The 20,007-nt window shown below is 40.9% G+C and overlaps 2 protein-coding genes across 3 annotated transcripts in view; one reads left to right on the plus strand and one right to left on the minus strand.

Annotated features, from left to right (window-relative positions):
* Nucleotides 1-346: 346 nt before the first annotated feature.
* On the minus strand, nucleotides 347-16,155 carry mthfr (methylenetetrahydrofolate reductase (NAD(P)H)). Of its 2 annotated transcripts, XM_059952046.1 has the most exons (14): nucleotides 15,695-16,155; nucleotides 15,014-15,469; nucleotides 11,425-11,628; nucleotides 10,570-10,794; nucleotides 9,321-9,559; nucleotides 8,569-8,679; nucleotides 8,286-8,479; nucleotides 7,840-8,090; nucleotides 7,372-7,506; nucleotides 5,623-5,803; nucleotides 4,162-4,344; nucleotides 3,931-4,032; nucleotides 2,883-3,002; nucleotides 347-2,573 (listed from the first exon to the last, which is right to left on the minus strand). In XM_059952046.1, the coding sequence occupies exons 4-14, from the start codon at nucleotides 10,782-10,784 to the stop codon at nucleotides 2,343-2,345; spliced, it is 1,962 nt and encodes a 653-aa protein (XP_059808029.1). In that variant the 5' UTR covers nucleotides 10,785-10,794; nucleotides 11,425-11,628; nucleotides 15,014-15,469; nucleotides 15,695-16,155; the 3' UTR covers nucleotides 347-2,342. The 2 variants fall into 2 exon arrangements, with proteins under 2 accessions (XP_059808029.1, XP_059808028.1); XM_059952045.1 differs by lacking the exon at nucleotides 15,014-15,469.
* A 66-nt stretch (nucleotides 16,156-16,221) lies between these two features.
* clcn6 (chloride channel 6) overlaps nucleotides 16,222-20,007 on the plus strand; it is a 55,904-nt gene continuing 52,118 nt past the window's right edge. Inside the window, exon 1 of the mRNA XM_059952047.1 lies at nucleotides 16,222-16,318. Within this exon, the coding sequence (XP_059808030.1) occupies nucleotides 16,238-16,318 (81 nt within the window). The 5' untranslated portion in view covers nucleotides 16,222-16,237. The remainder of the gene's footprint in view (nucleotides 16,319-20,007) is intronic.

The following is a 20,007-nucleotide window of genomic DNA, read 5'->3' on the forward strand; positions in this document are numbered from 1 at the left end:
ACTACCGTATATGTACTTAACATTATTCAATGGCCCATGTTGGATAGTGTTTTTTTTTCTCTCTTTTTTTTTTCTTTGTTCATCAATGTTATGAGTTTGGGAGGTTATATATTTTATTATTATATGAATGTCTATTTAAACTATTATGTACTCTCAAACACTTTGTATTCATGTTTCATTTATGTTTCTTTAAAATTAATAAAAAGATTTAAAAAGAAAGAAGAAGAATAATTGGAGAGAGTTCTGTGCATGGTACTGTGAAAACATTGTGGTTGTTGTTAAATAAAAGTTCTATTTGAGACAGAGAAGATGGTTCTTTATTAGTATCCCATGGTATGTATGAATATACAGAACACAAGAGTTCCACCCCTCCCCTCATTCCTCATTAGTACCATCAGGGAGGAGGTCTAGGGGACTGAAGACACCTACTCAACATTTTAGAAACAGCTTCTTCTCTTCCACCATCAGATTTCTGAATGGCTTATGAAAACTGTCTCACTAGTTTGCTCCCTTTTGTTTCATTATCAGTATTTATTTATATATTTATATTCCTGTTGGAACAGAGGAATTTATGTATTACAATGTACTGGTACTGCAAAGCAAATTTCATAACATATGTCAGTGATGATAAACCTGATTCTGCTGAATACCACAATAGTGCCACCCCTGTAGGGTTAGTGGGACAGGATTTTCTCTGGTACTGAGACTCAGAAATCCAATATATTGTCACCTAATTTTTGTTCTAGGAGTACATCAGTATCAGGCTGCATCTTGATCAGTATTAAGATAGCTGTTCTACTTTTGTCATCACTGCTGCTTGTAGTTGGGCTTTGCAAGATTGACTGGGTTGTGAACAGCACCACCCTGTTTGAATACACAGCCTCAGCAAATGCCAGGCTTCTGTCCAGTTATTTTCTTTCTCAATTGTTAAAAGTGCTTGGCCACCCATGTACATTATTTGAAGTGAAGTTTCTGTTCTAATTCAGAGAAATATAGCACCCATTTACAAGTATTTCATTGTTGATAAATATCAGCATTCTGATACAAACAACTTTATATCCCTCTTCAATGGCTTGAACACAGAGCTCTAAGTTGGCAGTTCACTGCTGTTTTGAAATCGTGTCTACACTCACAGATGAACATAAAACAAATCCCATGACTATCTGGAAGAACAGGAGGGAGTTCTTCCTGTAGCCCCAATCAATGTAATTCTTCACATTATCTGGAGTTGCTCAGATTATTTCCAATAGATACTACATATGGGAGATACCAGAATCCATGAAGAGAAACATTTTACATTACACAGATTCACAGCCATACTTATGCTGAGACCCTAAACTCTCACGTATTCCTATTAATAGAAATGTACTGCACCTTTGCAGCCAGCAAGGTTGCTTTGCCATTACAGGGTCAACTCATTAAAGACAGTTTCTGATCTATGCTTAAACCAGTTTAAAGGGGCATTTTTAATACCTGAATATATAATACATGACATGTTCATAGCATATTGGGGGAAAAACATTTTTAAACTGTCTTTTTGACACTTGCTGAAAGACAAGTATGAAAATGGGAAGAGATCAGAATAGCTAAGGCAGAGTGCCAAAAGGCCGTAAGCTGTTAGTTCTGTCTGAGGGACTTGCAAATCAAACCTCTCCTACCCTTTGACCTCACCACATCAACCTCATAGTGGTTTACAGTGAGACAACAGTATTGGCTCAGGGTCATTACTGAATGGAAGGGGCCCAAGTTGTGTTGGCCACATTACTAGTCTGATCTACCACTGACATGTGCATTATTTCCATATTCCTTTCTCTTGGTGTGTCATTTCTGTTTAGTGTCTCAGTTATTACACAGTGCAACATCCAAAAGGTGGATAACTGGGAAGGGGAAGTGAAGTAGCTATAAAAATTGCCTGCTCTGATTAGTCTAGAGAACACTGAATGACACAACTCTGGATATACAGCAAAAGCAATCAGGCTTCAGGTGAGAATTACAGACTCTTTCTGCATACTCACCTTTGCCTCCATGTGCAAGATTATCATTTGAAACATGACAAGTTTTTGAACTCTGCCCTCATAGAACAACGGCAGTACAAGGTTCACCAGAATTAAGATCATATCAATCCTATCCTTCCACTGAAAGCTGTACAAATACTGCAAGTTCACAGTACAAAGTGACAAGAATCACAGCAAACACTGCACCAAATACTATCAGAAATCCATTCTGTTCAGTTAAAGAAATTCCTGGTTTGCAGACAAAGGGCTGGGATGATGTATCCTTCCCATAACAAGGCCCCAATCATCAGCCCATTTGATGGTGAAGTAGTCCTGGACATTGCGACTTCATGGCTCCACTGGCAAGTCACAAGCTGGAAAACCAGGAGTCTTTTCTGATGCTTTTAACTTAAATACATCATCAATAACCTGCCAAAGACAGTTCTCAAGTGGAAAGTCATTATCCACAAGATTGACAAGGTAGTAGTGATCGTGAATATCTTGAATTATCTGTTGAGAGCGACAGCCAGTTGGATATAGTTTCCCCCATTGCTCAATCCATAGGGCAAAGGCTTCATCCTAAGAACAAATCACAGTGTTACCAAGTCTGCCAACTGTTTTTTCATCCCCAACACCTCAAATATAGACATTCCCCTTCTCAACAGACCAAGCTTTTTTAAAAAAAAACCATTTAAAACAATTTGAGGATGATGATATTAGTGAAAATACTGGAAATAAATTATCGTTGATTGTTAACCACTCAGGATAACAGATGAATCACAAAGCAATGTTTTTCGAGCTGCTAACCAAGGCACCGAGGCCAACTGCAGTAGAAGGACTATTAACTTCAGGTGTTATTTTTACTCCAAAGTGTTTGATTCTCATTACCTTCCAGTACATGAAGCTGATAGGATCAACCACCGTGGGCTGAATTATCTCACGTCCGGGAAAGATACCCCATGTAACAGCAATTGGTTGCATGTCAAAGGCATTATTTATATTCTCACCCTGCAGAAAGGTTACACATAGTACATAGTTAGTTTATGAAGCAGAGAGAAAATAGTTGTAATCCTTACTAGCCATGGTAAATTTGATACAATACTACCTCTAAGCAACAGTCTGAAAATCAACACAGTATTCCATAAAGTGAATTGTTACCAATTAACTTTCCATGGTGTCCGTGTACATTACAAACACAGTTTGCTGTCCTCTATTACCAGATCCAATTCAGGCTGGTTTGCTGGTCTTGGTACGAGTCCATAAGACAATAGCAGAATTAGGCCAATTGACCTCTTGAATCTATTCTGCCATTTGATCATGATTGATTTATTACCCCTTTCACTCCATTCACCTGCCTTCTCCCTGTTACCTTTGTTGCCTGACTCATCAAGAACCTCTCATCCTCTGCTTTAAGTATGCCCAATGACTTGGCTTCCACTACCATCTCTGGCAATGAATTTCAAAGATTCACCATGCTCTGGTTAAAGAAACTTCTAGTTTCTCCTGTGTATTTTAAGGCTGTGCCCTTTGGTCCTAGACTTTCACCATTGAAAATATCTTCTCTATCGAGGCCTTTCAATGAGACTCCCCCCTCATTCTTCTTAATTTCAGTGAGTACAGTCCCAGAACCAAAGAGTTCTCATGTGTTAACCCTTTCATCCCCAGAATAAAAGTCCCTTAAGAGCAATAGTTCCCAATCTTTTTTATAACCCAGGTTGTGAATCCCTGCTCTAGAGCAAAGGAGCGGCCAGTCTTCTTATACTGGTTGAGTGCCACTATCACCATTGATGTTACGCAGAGTCTCTCTATTAATGTGAAACAAAGAAACAAACTTTGCATCTTGACTTCTAGCACCATTCCACACAGAACAAGTGAAATTTGATTACTGCCTTTAATCCATGATTTGTGATCCAGTCTGTTATGGATAGACTCTTACCTTCACATTTACAATCTGGTAGTTCACACGCATTTTGTACTTCTTCAGAACTCTGAGTAGAGGAGATATATTTTCTGAGGAGGTGAAAAACTCCAGGTAGGCCTAAAATAGGAAGAGCAAGATTAATGCTTAAGATGACAAGATTCCTTCACTCATGGTCCATCTTCACATGGCTGAGCTTCTTAATTGAGGATTTCTGATCCTTTATCCTTAGTGATACTGTTTTCTTACCTTCTGAAATACATAGCCTCCCTCAGGCCCCCAGCCCACATAAGGGTCAGTTGAAGGTTTTGCATTAATATTGGGCTGGGAGTTAATGGTGAGAATTCCCATTTTGTTCACCTTCTCCAGTTCATCCTTCATCAAGGACGTTTCTGGTGCCAGGGCATCGTCATTCCAGGGCAAACAAGTCACCTGAGAATGTACAAATCAGAGGTACAAGGTTTTATTTGTGTTTAAGAGCTGGGCTGGATTGGTTGTACAAACTCTTGAGTATTAATCTCTAAGCAAGAACAATGCCAGTGTTAAATGGTTTACTTCAACTGGATACACGCTTAACTAGCACTACACATGAATTCTGAGCTACCACATATTATTGCGTGACACAAGATATTAAGAGAGTAGGGCAGAATGAATAACTTATTTTGAGAAAAATTACTTGAGTGTGATGGCTACTGTTCTCTTTTGAAAAAGAGTGAGAGAAAAATAATTGTGTCCTAGCATCCAAGTTCTTGTCCATCAGAACTTGTTATGTAAATTCAAGATCATTAAACTTTCTGAACCATTGGCTTAAAAATCCTCTTAATCAGAACTTCTCTGGCATTTGGTGATAAAACATCTCATTTACTCAGATTGATAACGTTTATTTTGGATTTAAATTGAAGAACAGACAAGACATGATGTATGGAGGAGTCATAGTACACAATGTTATTACCAATATGTCTATTGCTTGAGTCCTCCTTGGAGAAAAATGCATTCCTTATACCAGATTGACAAATCATGCTAATCAAGTTTCCAAAATGTATCGTGCTGGAAACAACCATCTGAAATACCTACTAATGTTCAGATGAGACAGGCACTGGAGGTCCTGATGTTCAATATGCATTGTACAACTGCTGCTGACAGAGTCAGTGTCTATAGCCCTGCCCTAATTGTTCTTGCACTGAAATGCTAGCTGAGACATAGATAAAACTATATTACTGTGGGGATGGAGTCACGCATATGACAGAATAGGTAAAGACACAAGACTTCCTCTCCCAGAGGATATTTACTGAGGGGTTTTAATTAAGCTCACTTAGATGCACAAGTGCATGTACAGATACTAGTTTTTTAAAATTCAGATTCATTTTATTATCCAAATTTAACAATTTGAACTCAAGCCTCTGGATCATTCTACCTGGAATCAGTATCATCAACCAAGTATTAGCGACCACTGTGTTGCCTTTACAGTATAACCCATACAGAATGTTAGCCTCATTTTCCCTTGTGTGTAACTTAATCTGGTGTAAGTTATAGCCAAATACTGGATGCAAGTTAGAAATCACCATCAAATAATATCATTTTAAACCAATTGTATGGTTTCATAATCTGCTCTGAAAACTCTTTGTAATTTAGCTCTTCTTAGGAACTAGTCACAAAATAATTTATAGATCTTTTGGGTTGTCTTTTCTTTGGTCACTATAATTCTATTACCTTTACCCCACTGCTGTTGGGCTTCCCGCTAATATATGCTGTGAAGACGTCAAAGATACTTCTATCATCTACCAGTTCTTCTCCCCACATCTTCAGCAATTCCTCCTTGGGACACTTTTGTTTCAGATAGAAAAGGTAGTAATCCTTCAACTCACCAAATGCAGGAGATGACGAGTTCCCCCTGAAATATCAATTGCAACAAGAAGTACACCACACAAATTCTGAGCCATTTATTTGACGAAAAAAATACCACTTAAAGAGCTGATTTGAAGCAGTAAATATCTCCTGTATAATTGTTTACTTTGGAAATTAAGTTCTCATGAATTTATGTTGGGACTGACATCAATGCAAGGGATCCACATTTTAGTCCATGTTCATCTCCTCAAAATTAAAATGGAAGACTTGTAACCACCAGCTTTTCAAACTGGCATTTCATCTCAATCCTCAAAATTCACACCCTGGAAGGAATGAATTGAGAATTATGTTCCTCGGTATTTTCTGTGATGCCACATAAATACAGCGTGGATGTTCCACATGCACCACTAACCAAATCCAAAAGGCTTATGGTGTATTGGCCTTCATCAATCGGAATTGAGTTTAAGAGCTAAATGGTAATGTTGCAGTCATATAGGACCTTGGTCAGACCCCACTTGGAGTATTGTGCTCAGTTCTGGTTGCCTCACTACAGGAAGGATGTAGAAGCCATAGAAAGGGTGCAGAGGAGAAAGGGTGCAAAGATGTTGCCTGGATTGGGGAGCATGCCTTATGAGAACAGGTTGAGTGAACTCAGCCTTTTCTCCTTGGGATGAAGGAGGATGAGAGGTGACCTGATTGAGGTGTATATGATGATGAGAGGCATTGATCGTGTGGATAGTCAGAGGCTTTTTCCTCAAGGCTTAAACGGTTGCCACAAGAGGACACAGGTTGAAGATGCTGAGGAGCAGGTACAGAGTGGATGTCAGGGGTAAGTTTTTTTTTACTCGGAGAGTGGTGAGTGTGTGAAATGGGCTGCTGGCAACGGTGGTGGAGGCAGATACGATAGGGTCTTTTAAGAGACTTTTGGATAGGTACATGGAGCTTAGAAAAATAGAGGGCTATGGGTAAGCTTAGTAATTTCTCAGGTAGGGACACATTCGGCACAACTTTGTGGGCCAAAGGGCCTGTATTGTGCTGTAGGTTTTCTGTGTTTCTATGTAGAACTAGTATCAGGCTAAACATGTACAGTTGGACATGTAATCAGAAATCTTATTTCTGTTGCACAACAGTTCACTGTAAAAACAGTAGTAATTGAGCACATCTACCAGAAGCACTGTTGCAGGAAAGCAACATCCATCAAAGACTTACCATCCAGGTCATCCTTTCTTATCGCTACTGTCATCAGAAAGGAGGCACAGGAGCCTTAGATGTCACACCAGGTTTAAGAATAGTTAATACCTCTCAACCATCAGGCTTCTGAACCAGAATAGATAACTTCACTTACCCTAACACTGAACTGATTCCACAACCTCTGGACTCACTTTCAAGGACTCTGCAAATCATGTTCTCAATATTTATTATTTCTTATTTATTATCACTTTGTTTTTCATTTTGTATTTGCACAATTTGTTGCCTTTTGGGCGTTGGTTGTTTGTCCATCTGTGTGCTGTTTTAAATGGTTCTACAGTGAATTCCCACAAGAAAATGAATCTCACCGTAATATGCAGTGATTTACATGTACTTTGGACTTTGACTAATGATTTATGACTGTACCATCTTCCATTTGGGAATTCATCCCAATCCTGGGTTCTGTAGATGTAACTCTTTGGTCTTGAAGCCCAAAATATTGGTCGGACATCCTCAACCTTTCGCTTTGGATTGGCACTAATGATCCAGGGCAAGGCTCGCCTGGGAAAGCAAAGAGTTTAAGAATTAAAAAGTTTACACACAACTTTGCTTCATGCAAGGTATCCAAAGCTAGGAAATATCTAATTGGTTCATTCCTGGAGTTGTCAGAATACACTTAACAGTACCATCATGGGTAAAGTAATAATATTTTTTTCTGAGAAAATAAACATTGATGAGCTTTATTAGTAATACAAATTAATAAACTAGGGAAGGCAAGTACATTTAGAATTTAATATTTTGCAAAGTGCATAGTTGGCCCATTAAGGTTTCTGCTAGCCTGAGCTTTATTAATGGTAGAAATATACAGTTAGATTTTTTTTTGTTCAAGCCCACCTAGGGTCCTCAGTCCACAGTTTGAGTCGTTTCAGGATCTCGATGGTTGCCACCTCTCGGTTCAGGGTGTAGAAGTGGAGCCCTGGCACCAGTCCCGATTTCAGTAGAACCCTGCATATGTCAGTGGCCAAGTCAATACCATAATTTCTAATAGCATCATCATTATCCTTTATTGGTTCAATGACGTCTTTGATTTCTTGTGGAACCTGCAGCTTGGAGAGTTTGACCAACTGTCGCAATGAGTGATAACTCTGTCACAAGGTAGGAGAAGAATGAGATTAACAGCTGAATTGCACCAGCAAAAGTATTGAGAAAGTGTTTTCTTTCGACAGAAAACTGGGTGAAGTTATTGCTCGTTTATAACTGTGAACACAAGATTTCTTGCCAAAGAATTTAGAAGGCACACCAGGAAACAGGCTTTCCCTAGGACCTTTATTCATACATACCTGAATGGGAAATATTCCTGGCAAAATGGGGCAAGTAATTCCAATTGTACGACAGTCCTTTAAAAATTTTAGGAAGGTCTCAGGTTTGAAGAACAGTTGGGTGATGATGAAATCTGAGCCAGCATCTACCTTTGCTTTCAGGTGGCTGAGATCTTCCTCATAACTGCCACACTCAGGGTGCCCAGTTGGGTAACCTGCAAGGAAACAAAATTTAAATCAGCATCTTGCCTCAAGCAAGACAAGGTAAGATATAAAGAAACTGGGTTCTCGAAGCTTAGCCTACCAGCAACACAGATGTCGAAGTACTCATTAAACTCGCAGCGAATGTGCTTGACTAAGTCAATAGCGTAATTGAATCCTCCCTTTTCAGTTTTCCATTCATCACCAAGAGGATCTAAAGCATGCAAAACAACAGAATCTGTTACTAGCTCCTGCAATCCACAAACTCTGAACTTCAGTTTCCCCCTATTGCCAACATACTTGCCTCATATGTGAAAAATACAGAGCAGACTATATCATATTTTAAAATTTTAATGCAGGGTTAATTGGTTGGCAACGATTCAAGTGTTTTCCCTCATTTCTACAGCAAACCATGTTTTACTCTAATGCTTGTTTACACAATGCTGGTAAATCACCTTAACTTTGGATCTACTGTCTCCCTTCTCCCTGATTTTACTTGCCCAGCAAAAATAATGGAAACATTTCTTCAGGTTTATTCCTTTCTATACCCCACAGACATATGAATAGGATCCACAAGAAAATAATATAGATAATGCCATAGAAAAGGGATTTTATCAATAACCTATCAATCTCTTCCCATGAGCCACAGTTCTTTTTGCTCATCACCTTTCCCATATCTGTGGAGGTTCAAATAAATGTAGGAAACAGTAGGCAGGCTGGATTCGCCGATATATATCGAGATTAGAGATGGAAAACCAGAAGATTCTCTGCTGTAGATGTGGGAAGTAGCATGGTGACAGGAGAGAGAACTAAGTCCTGGAAGAGGTTAAAACAAAACACTGCTCAGTATCTTACCACCACGAAGTGCAAGTATATTCTTCAGCCCAAGGCTACGAGCTTTCTCCAGGTGCTTTGTGATCTGATCCTTGGTTTGGTTACAGCAGGATAGGTGCAGCAACGTCTCCAGGCCACAGTAATTAACTGCTGTGCTAGCAATGGTCATGGAAGAAGTTTCTTTGTCACTACCTGGGTCTCCAGCAGGATGCCAGGTGACATCAATGAAGAGTGGCCCACCAATGGCCATATGATCAAACCTAACCAAACAAAGGACACGGTCAACAAGTCACAGCATACTATTATAAGATCCCAACAACAGTTCATCCAATGGTTCAGCAAGCTTAACCAGATAGCTGATCAAATCAGAACAATGGTTAGTTGGTCCAAGTAAACTGATCCATAATAAGGTTCAGGGAGAAATGGGACAGTTAACTTCCTAATTAGCAAGAAAACAATTTTAAAAATCATTGGTCCTGTTCCAAATTCCCGATGTAAACAATTGGTTCGATTAAGACATTTTTATCAACTTGTCTTAGGCTGGTAGGGCAGAGGACTTGTATTTTAGTGATAGTGCCTCTTCCAGAAAAGGCCAACATCCATGGAATGGTATGTAGACCAGTTTAGTACTTCCAAAGCAGTCTTTTGACAGGAGAAAGGGAAAATTAGAAAAGGACTGCAATATTAGGTCAGCTACAACTACACGGCACACAGCGAGTTGAGCACTCAGCAAGGATGATATGGCCCCCTTGTGAAGATTTATTGCGCTGATGCATCACCAGGAATCATGACCTCCAATCAGTGATGTAATGAACTTCCATCAGCTGCACCACACTATACCACAGAAATCATCAGTTTCAATAGTAACTGCCCCGGTACACAGCCCCATCACACCAAAAGAAGGCATTTGCTCTACCAACAATCCCAATAGATCCCACTCAAGTCCCCTGTTCTAGAACATACTATGGAACCCAGCAACATAAGTAACATCCTGACTCTTGAGCTCAGTGCCTCAGCCTATGAAGGCAAGCATATCAAATATCATCATCACCCTATTCACCTTTTCCTGGGGGCTGAATTTGGATCACTCACTATCCCTCCACGGTGTCTGCCATTGCCCTGCATGCCCATTGCACAATGAGACAGCACCTTTAAGAGCACTCGGGGATGGACTAAAAACTGGGATTGACGGCAATGCTCAGTTCTGTAAGAGACTAAAGTAGTAAATCAGCTATCGTGCAACTGGCCATTCATTGCTGATCAGCCTCACCTGGAGATCAGATTAACTGCCCCGTTGGCTGTCCGTGGAGGGAAAAATTCCAGGGAGAACCAAGTGTCTCTGGATTCAATGCGGCGGTTCATCTTATCCCTGAGCCGGTCAGTATCGAGAGGAGGAGTTGAGCTGCGTGAACTTCCCCTGGAACTATCGCTGGAACCCTCAAATTTGGACACACGCCCCATGTCTTTTTGTTCTTCAATAAGCATCAGTAATTACCTGCAAACAAAAAATATGACTTCTTAATGGACTGGAACTACTGTATTGCACATCGAAATGATGCACAAGCACAAAATGTGTTTGGTAGCACAAGGCCATTTGCCATCTTTTCTGACATTTAAGGCTTGGAGGCTTCGTCCTCTCCTCCTCTCTACCCCACTTCATTTATTGGCTCTGGGTTTTCCTAGGGACCACGTGAATCTGAATCTGCCATATTCTTAGTTTCTGACTCAAATTGTGGGCCAAGCCAAGTTTTAGCAAGGAAAAACCTAAATCTCCCTAATCTCTGACAGTTACTGTTGATCAACTGAGCACCAAAGGTTACCTAATATACATTTACCTATTTTGAAGATCTGTAGTCTAAAGAGCTGTAAATCCTTACGGAGGTTTCTCTCGGTAGCAGATGCAAAATGTCTTAGTGGTAAACTGATTGTGCCAGTAACACTAGTCAACATTTTACTTCCTTATCAGCAACATACTGTATTTCCACCAGTTAAAAATGAGACACTTATTTATTATTTAGAAATACAACACAGTAACAGACCTTTTGGCCCAACAAGCCTGTGACATCCAATTGCGTACATGTGACCAATTAACCTGAACATCTTTGGAATGAGGAAGGTAACTCACGTAGTTAATCTTCACAACTGATCCAGTGTTGGCAGCATATCTTAAAAGTGGTAACCATCTCAACATCAGAGATCTTGAATTTCCAGTCCAGTTGGGATGGAATTGTTGCCCTGTGACTAGTCAGCTGAGTCACCCCTCAAGCCCATTCACCCTTTCAATGGGAATAGGACTGTGACTTCATTCACGCCTGATCCTTCCCTGCAACTTCAATAGGAAACTGGAATAAGGATGGGGAAATGGGATAAGAAGCGAGACCCGAAAACCTCAGTCAAGGAAGGTTTTGGAATTTTGCACCATCAGCTGCAAGCTCTTAAAACCTTATGCCCAGCCATTCAGTCAACTTCTCATTTTCATGTTACCACATATACTTTTTCAAATAACATTTGTGTAATAAATATTAAAGGATGCAATCTCTGGGTGAAGATTCATAACACACAATTCATCCTTTTCCAAATCTCATTGATCATATCTCCACCCCACAACACACCAGCCACCTAGCCCCTGTGCACCCACCCATCCCCAGAGTCTCCTAGTTCCCTTTTATAACCAACTCCATTAGATAGGAGCAGAAATAGGCCATTCAACCCATTAAGTCTGTTCTGCCCAGGATCATTCTTGTGAGCCTCCTCTGGACCCTTTTCAGGGCAGGCCAAAATTGTTCACAATATTTCAAATTCAGGCTGACCAGCACCTTATAAAACCACAGCATTACATCCTTGCACATTTCTGCTGTCTGGTAGCACCCCTTTTACCTCCATCTCTCTGTTGGTCTCCCCTCTTCCTCAGTCTTGTATTATCTTCCTCCACGTACAATTCCCACTCCACCACCTCCCTCCTCACATCAGCAACCTCCCCCCTCCCCCCCCCCCGTGTACGTACGTGTATACATACACACACACACACACACACACACACACACACACACACACACACACACACACACACACACACACACACACACACACCATGAAGTTACATTTTCAGACAGGAAGTCTCAACATTTCACACTTGCAAATAAAAAAACACTGATAATCAGAATCAGCAAACTATGAGCATAATCCAGATCACCCACACTTGTCACTTGACCAGGGGTAACCAAGCTGGGATCCATGGTTAATGGTAGGGACCCATGGCACAAAAAAAAATGTTGGGAACCCCTGCTCTAGACGATCTCACTCCCTCTTCTACTTCCTTCCTCTCATTCTCTTTCCCCAATTGGTGCAAAGGAAACAGCAAACATCTTTCTGCATTATATACCTGCACTGTGTTAGAGGAAGTCACATAATTATCTGAACTCACAGGTGCACAGATAAAATACACACATACAAAAGAAAAATACACTTTCAAACAGCACATATAATTCTCTCACAGACTGCAAAGACCTTACATATATAGATTACACAAACACTGTACAAAGCATAGAAAATCTCTATGTTCCTTCTCTGCAGAATTTAGAAAATAGAAATCTACAGCACATTACAGACCCTTCAACCCACAATGTTGTGCCAACCATGTAACCTGCTCTAGAAAATGCCTAGAATTTCCCTACTGCATAGCCCTCTACTTTCCTAAGCATGTACCTATTTAAGAGTCTCTTAAAAGACCCTATTGTATCCACCTCTACCACATTGCATTCCATGCACCCATCACTCTGTGTGAAAAACTTACCTCTGACATCCCCTCTTCCAAACACCTTAAAACTATACTCCCTCGTGTCAGCCATTTCAGCCCTGGCTATCCACAAAATCAAAGTTTCTCATCATCTTATACACCTCTATTAAGACACCTCTCATCCTCCATTGTCCCAAGGAGAAAAGGCCAAGATCACTCAATCTGTTCTCATAAGGCACGCACTCCAATCCAGGCATCATCCTTGCAAATCTCTTCTGCACTCTCTCTATAGTATTCACATCCTTTCTGTAGTGAGATGACCAGAACCGAACACTGTACTGTACTCCAAGTAGGGTCTAACTAAGGTCTTGTATAGCTTCAACATTACGTCACGGCTCTTGAACTCAATCCCATGGTTGATGAAGGCTATTACACCATACAACTTTTTAACACCACTGTCAACCTGCGCAGCAGCTTTCAGTGTTCTGTGGACTCAGACTGCAAGATCTCACTGATCCTCCACACTCCCAAGAGTCTTACCACTATTCTGTGTTCAAATTGGACCTACTGAAATGAACCACTTCACACTTATCTGTGTTGAACGCTTTCTGCCATTTCTCAGCCCAGTTCTGCAGCCTATCAATGTCCCGCTGTAACCCCTGACAGCCCTCCAGATTTAATTGTTGATGATACAGTTGAACATTAGATAGTTTCAAGCTCATACAGCTCTGGACAATCAGGGTGCCTTCATTTCACTACAGAACCTTACTTCCCTAACCTAAGAAAAAGAAAATAAGTCTCCTGAATTGGATTAAAATCCTGCTTTGGAAGAAAAACAAAATCCAATTCTAACTAAAATTCTTTGCATCTCTCTCATTACTTAGCCAAACACTGAAACTGCAATTCATTCACCCTAGTACCGGCCAACAGATTTTGCAGCCTTGATACTAACATGGATCAACAGAAGCTTATTGGTTTGGGAAAAGGAAAAATACAATTGAAATATACACTCCAGGTAACAATAGTGAGAAACTCCTGAAGGTAATGAAAAAATTCAAACCCTCAAGTTGGGGGTTATTGCTGATAAATTTATATACCTGCTGCCTTGACATTATTGACTGAATTATGTAATTGAGTTATGTAACCAGTAAGATAACAAGCATCAGTTTCAAACTTCCAAAGATAAGTGCTTGTGATAGCAACCTGTAACATTCAGTGCTCCAATCTAATGTTGTGACTGAACCCACTGCACTAAGAATGTTTGGCATTTTCATGTCTCAGAGTTTTAGAGAAGCTCTAACATTACACGCTTGGAGTTCAATAACAGCAAAAGATTAAGGTAGCCCTCTTTATGACACATCACCAACTGTTCCACTGCAGACTCCGACACCACCCGAAATCCAACTCCCACAACTGGTCTGCAGATGACACACTACAACGATAGCAAGTTGACTTCAGAGATCCAATCTCACCCAGAATCAAATAACCTCTATTCTTAGATGCAGAAACAGGTGCCTACAAGAGAGTACCAAAAGCAGTACTGAATTCTAGTAAATGAAAACTATCCCCCATATAAGAGTTTGTAATACCACAATTCATTGTGTAAGCACAGAGACAAATATGGGCCAGGTATTTTTAAACTCACTTTTTGAACATCTTTATCAAATTACCAGATAACAAATCTCCTCTGCACTAAGAACCATTTCTGTGATTTTTTTGAAGCAACTTAGAATACAGTGTGCAGTTTTGACTTCTGTGAAGGAAAGACATACATGGACAATTTGCATTTACTAGAAGAATTCAAGTTATCCTACAGGTATTGACTGAAACTTTCTACTGCCTTGTGTTAAGAACCAGGGGTAGTCTTGGTTAAACATTTTACTGATGTTCCAGTTGCATTGTCGGTGTCACAGCTCTTAACAGTGTCAGTTAGTGGCAGTAAGGGAGTCAGTCATTCAAAACTGCCGGGAAGACATACCTTCAATGAAGATGTTTATAAATTATTGAACCGTTTTGTAATTTTTTTGGGAAAAGTCAACATCAACACATATTTGATCTTTTTTTGAGAAAATCCGGCAGGTAAGTGGATTTTGGACACAGAATAGCTTGATCTTGATGGTGGAATAGGTTTGATAGGTTACACGGAAGTTTTAAAAAATTACAAATATGAATCTGAAACAAAAACAGTAAATACTGCAACACTCAGTAGTTATGGAAAGGGGTTTGTTTCGTCGAGAGGCCACACCCGACCTACTCATGCTTTTCTTGTGTTTTTCTGAAGTTCATCATCCGTATATCATGAAGCATCCTTCCTCTTTCATAAACCTCAAAACCAATGTGGACTATCAGAAATTTCTCTGATTTTCCTGCCGCTTTAAAGTTCCCTTAACCCTGTCCATGGTTCCACAAAGCCTGTGTTCTTTCCACAGCTTTCCTGTCAAAAACAAAAATCACGTCAGCCCTCTTAGCGATACAGCCACTCCATCCTTCAGCTGCTCATCTCACCAGTCACGAAGTCAGCATCCTTGTCGTTTGATGTATTGGCATCACGGTATGAAATTAGCACCGAATACAATTGGTGGCGGTGGTGAAGATTTACATATCTTCGCACCAGCCCTGGAGTACAACTTGATTCAAAATTGTAAGACGTTCAGCCTACCCGTGGAACCGTTGAAACACTTTCGAGCCGACAAGACCACTCTTTGATATCCACGAGCCTCTTACCCTTTTCCTCTGAGGTGCGTTAACAGTACTTTACTTCCTTTAAAAATGTTTCAGACGGGTGCAGACAGGCACGCATTCCCCCCAACTTCAAACTACAGATTGCACAAAGGATCTGCAAACGCAATGTTTTGCCTGCTTCAGAGGCAAAACTTCGCAAAGTCGGTAAGGAGGTAAAAATCACTCGAATGAATGGAGTGAAGCAGCTGTCTGATCCGCCTCAACTTTCTTTCTGTCTCTCATACACAGACCGTTCCCTAACTACTTAGTGGCCGAAGCACTCTTCCCCCCTCCTAACTCTCAGTTGCTCACTCCCAGCACGTCTCCTCCAGACCATGACACCCCACGACGGCTAAATTCCCACCGACCGACGCCCATGTCGCGAACTCGCCATCCCAGTGAGTGACTGGCAGACCGGAATCACGTGACCGAGCCCGGCGCCGGGCGGGTCACGTGGTTGGGCGGGTCACATGGGGCGGCGATGGCGAGCGGTGGAGGTCTGCGGCGGGGCTGCTGCTGCTGTTGCTGCGGGGAGCGGGAGGGCCGCAGTCCGGAGGAGCTGGTGAGTGGCGGACCGGGCCGTTTGGCTGCTTGGATCCGAGGCACTGAGGTCGGATCGGCCCTTGACACTTTAAAGCGATCCTGCCGAGAGTGTAAATAATAACTCCCAAGGTGGTTACCCTAGGCTGACACCTGCCCTCCCCCCACCACACGCCACCCCCGGCTTGCATTCAGCCGAGCATCTTCCAGCCACATCGGCTTCCCTCATCCAAACACCGGGTATTCTTCCCTCGTCCTTGTGATTGCTCTGGGTTGTATTATTACAAAGTCCGAAAAATGATTCACTGCACCGTTTTAATGTGACAGGTTGTGGCTAGTGGATTATTGTACGTTTTACATAGATAATGGAATGACTGGGCAAAAGAAGCGGCAGCTGAAGTACAAACAATGTAGGGAAGTATCAAATTATTCACAATGGTAGGGGGAAGGAAAAGAAGAACATCTATAGAAAGGTATTACATTGGTATTGAAGGGGATTTTTGGAAGTTTTGTATGCTGCTCACGAAGTTAACATTGCAGGCATTGTGATAATTAGAGCAAATAGTATCTTTTCTTTATTGTAAAGGTATTGCTGTATAAAGATTGAGGACATTTTTCTATAATTATGTCAGGGTTAGATCAGATTAGATTCAACTTTATTGTCATTGTGCCGAGTACAGATACAAAGCCAAATGAAATGCAGTTAGCATCTAACCAGAAATGCAAAGAGTACTGTTATTTACAAAATAACTGAGAATAAAAAGTAAGTGCTACAGCACACAAATATAAAAGTGCAACATGGATGCAATACTGCTTAGCGCTGTGATGTGAAACTGCATATGGAATTCTGTGCATAGTTCTGTGCAAGGACGTGGAATTATGATTTTTGTTTGTTGTGTGTTTGTTGTTTTGTTGTGTGGAATTATTGCTTCTATCCATGAGGATATGGCATTCTAGGGGTATGTGGAACGGCAGTTTTCTGTAGTTAGGGAGTCTAGAACTAAGGGTTGCAACATCTTGTTCAGCATGGTAGAACTGAGTTACAACTTCGCCTTGGAATTTGCTTTTATGCAGGGCTGTGGTGGTTCAGATGAGAAATAATGTTTAAATCAGATCAATAAATTTTTGGGCATTGAAGAATATGTTGTAGAGTCGTGGAATATACAGAGAGAAGCAAATAATTTGGCCTTTTGTGACCTTGCCAGTTGATACAGAGTTGGTTTGGCAAATCCCACTTTCCAGCTCTCAGGATGTGGCTCAAGAACTTTTCATCTTCAGTTTATTTTTGTCTGTCAAGGATAGAGCTTTAGAGCCAGGTTACTTCGGGGACAGAAAGTTCTCATCACCATTAGTATTATACTTTACTAACATCTTAAATCTGTCCCCTTGAGTGGAGTTGAAATTCTGTTCCAAAACACTTGGGGGCAGATCAGGCTTAAGGGGTTAATGCACATTCTCCTTATCTTTTCGGCTTTATCCACAGTTTTCATTGAAGCAGATGAAACTGGTCAGCTTTAACTTACAAGCCCTAATGGTCATTTCTGGGCTTGCTGATGGGGTGGATTTGTTACAGAAAATTAGTGGACTGGTGCAATATTTTCCAAAAATTGACATGAGGTGTAGTGTTGTAGGGTTTTCATTTGCAGATCATGGCAGACAGTGGAGGGGGTATCTGGCTTCTGGGGTATCAGGGTAATGGTGTTGAGAGGGCAATAGCATTGGCTTTGGAAGATGATGAGATTCGGGTTCATTATCATTCCTACCATCAGGGAGGAGGTACAGGAGCCTCAACATTCGATGATTCAGCAACAGCTTCTTCCCCTCTGCCCTCCGATTTCTGAATGGACATCAAATCCATGAACACTACCTCGCTACTTAATTAATTTAACTCTTTAAAAATATACACGTACACACAGAGACACATGCATACATACTTTAGTTCACATTTTTTTCTGTTGTTATGTATTGCATTGTACTGCTGCCGCAAAGACAACAAATTTCACAACATATGCCGCTGATATTAAAGCTGAATCTGATTTTTACTTGTATGTTGTGAAATCTGTTGTTTTACAGCAGCAATGACATAAAATTACTACAAATCGCAAAAATAAATAAAAAGAGCAAAAATGGAATAATGAAGTCATCTCCTTGGACCATTGAGATATCTGATGGTAGTAATGAGAAAATAGCATGATCCAGATGGTGTAGAGATTAGTGATGGATGCTTCCTTCTTGAAAATATCCTCAGTGGTGGGGAGGGTAGTGCCATGGGATGGAACTGGCTGAATCTACAATGCTCTATAGCTGCTTGCAATTCTGTGCGGTGGAGGTTCAAAACCAGGGTATGATGCAGCTAATCAGAATACTCTCCACCATACTTCTGTGGAAATTTGCAGGAGTGTTTGGTGACATACCAAATCGGCTCAAACAACAAATGAAGTAGAGCCAGTTACTTCTTTGTGACTGCTTCATTGTCTTGGGCCCAGAATAGTTTTCCAAGATGTCTGCACCCAGGACCTTGAAGGTGCTCACTCTTTCCACTGCTGACACTTCAGTGAAGATTGGTGTGTTCTCCTGACTTCCCCTACTTGGGGTCCACAATCAATTCATTGGTCTTGCTGACATTCAGTGTGAGATTGTTACTGCAATACTGTACCACTCAACCAAATGAACCACTCCTAATCACTGTCTGAGATTTTGCTGTCAACAACAGTCGTGGTCAACAGTAACGGGTATTGGAAGGGTTGATAAGTTGCAAAAGGCTTAACAGTAAGATTGTTGTTGTCTACTCAGTGCCCTGAAGGTTCAATAGATCTTGTGAAAATATGAGATTCTTGAGTAGCTGACCTTGTCTGGAGCTGTAATGTAGATGGAATACTGTAATAACATCTTGCATTAGAGTGCACTGGGAAGAGGAATGAGCTGGTTAGCCTTGAGTTTGTTTAGTTTAATCATTGCAAATATCCACTTCAACTCCATTTTCCCTTCTTTTCTATGAATCTCTTGGTATCTTTACCCAAAACTTGTATCTGGAAAATTTCACGGTGATGTGTTTGGATGGGGTTAATGCGATAGATCATTGAACTGGCTGTTAATTTTCTGTTAAGCCTTGTTTTTTTTGTAACTGTTCATGTTAAAGTTGGTACCTATAACTTTTGGATTTTTGATTATCCCACATAGAAACATAGAAAAACATAGAAAATAAGTGCAGGAGTAGGCCATTTGGCCCTTCAAGCCTGCACTGCCATTCAGTATGATCATGGCTGATCATCCAACTCAGAACCCTGTACCTGCTTTCTCTCCATACCCCCTGATCCCTTTAGCCACAAGGGCCATATCTAACTCCCTCTTAAGTATAGCCAATGAACCGGCCTCAACTGTTTCCTGTGGCAGAGAATTCCACAGATTCACCACTCTCAGTGTGAAGAAGTTTTTCCTCATCTCAGTCCTAAAAGGCTTCCCCTTTATCCTTAAACTGTGACCCCTCGTTCTGGACTTCCCCAACATCGGAAACAATCTTCCTGCATCTAGCCTGTCCAATCCCTTTAGAATTTTATACGTTTCAATAAGATCCCCCCTCAATCTTCTAAATTCCAGCAAGTATAAGCCAAGTCGACCCAGTCTTTCTTCATATAAAACTCCTGCCATCCCAGGAATCAATCTGGTGAACCTTCTTTGTATTCCCTCTATGGCAAGAATGTCTTTCCTCAG

The sequence above is a fragment of the Hypanus sabinus genome, chromosome 27 (genome assembly GCF_030144855.1).
Source record: "Hypanus sabinus isolate sHypSab1 chromosome 27, sHypSab1.hap1, whole genome shotgun sequence".
Lineage (NCBI taxonomy): Eukaryota > Metazoa > Chordata > Chondrichthyes > Myliobatiformes > Dasyatidae > Hypanus > Hypanus sabinus.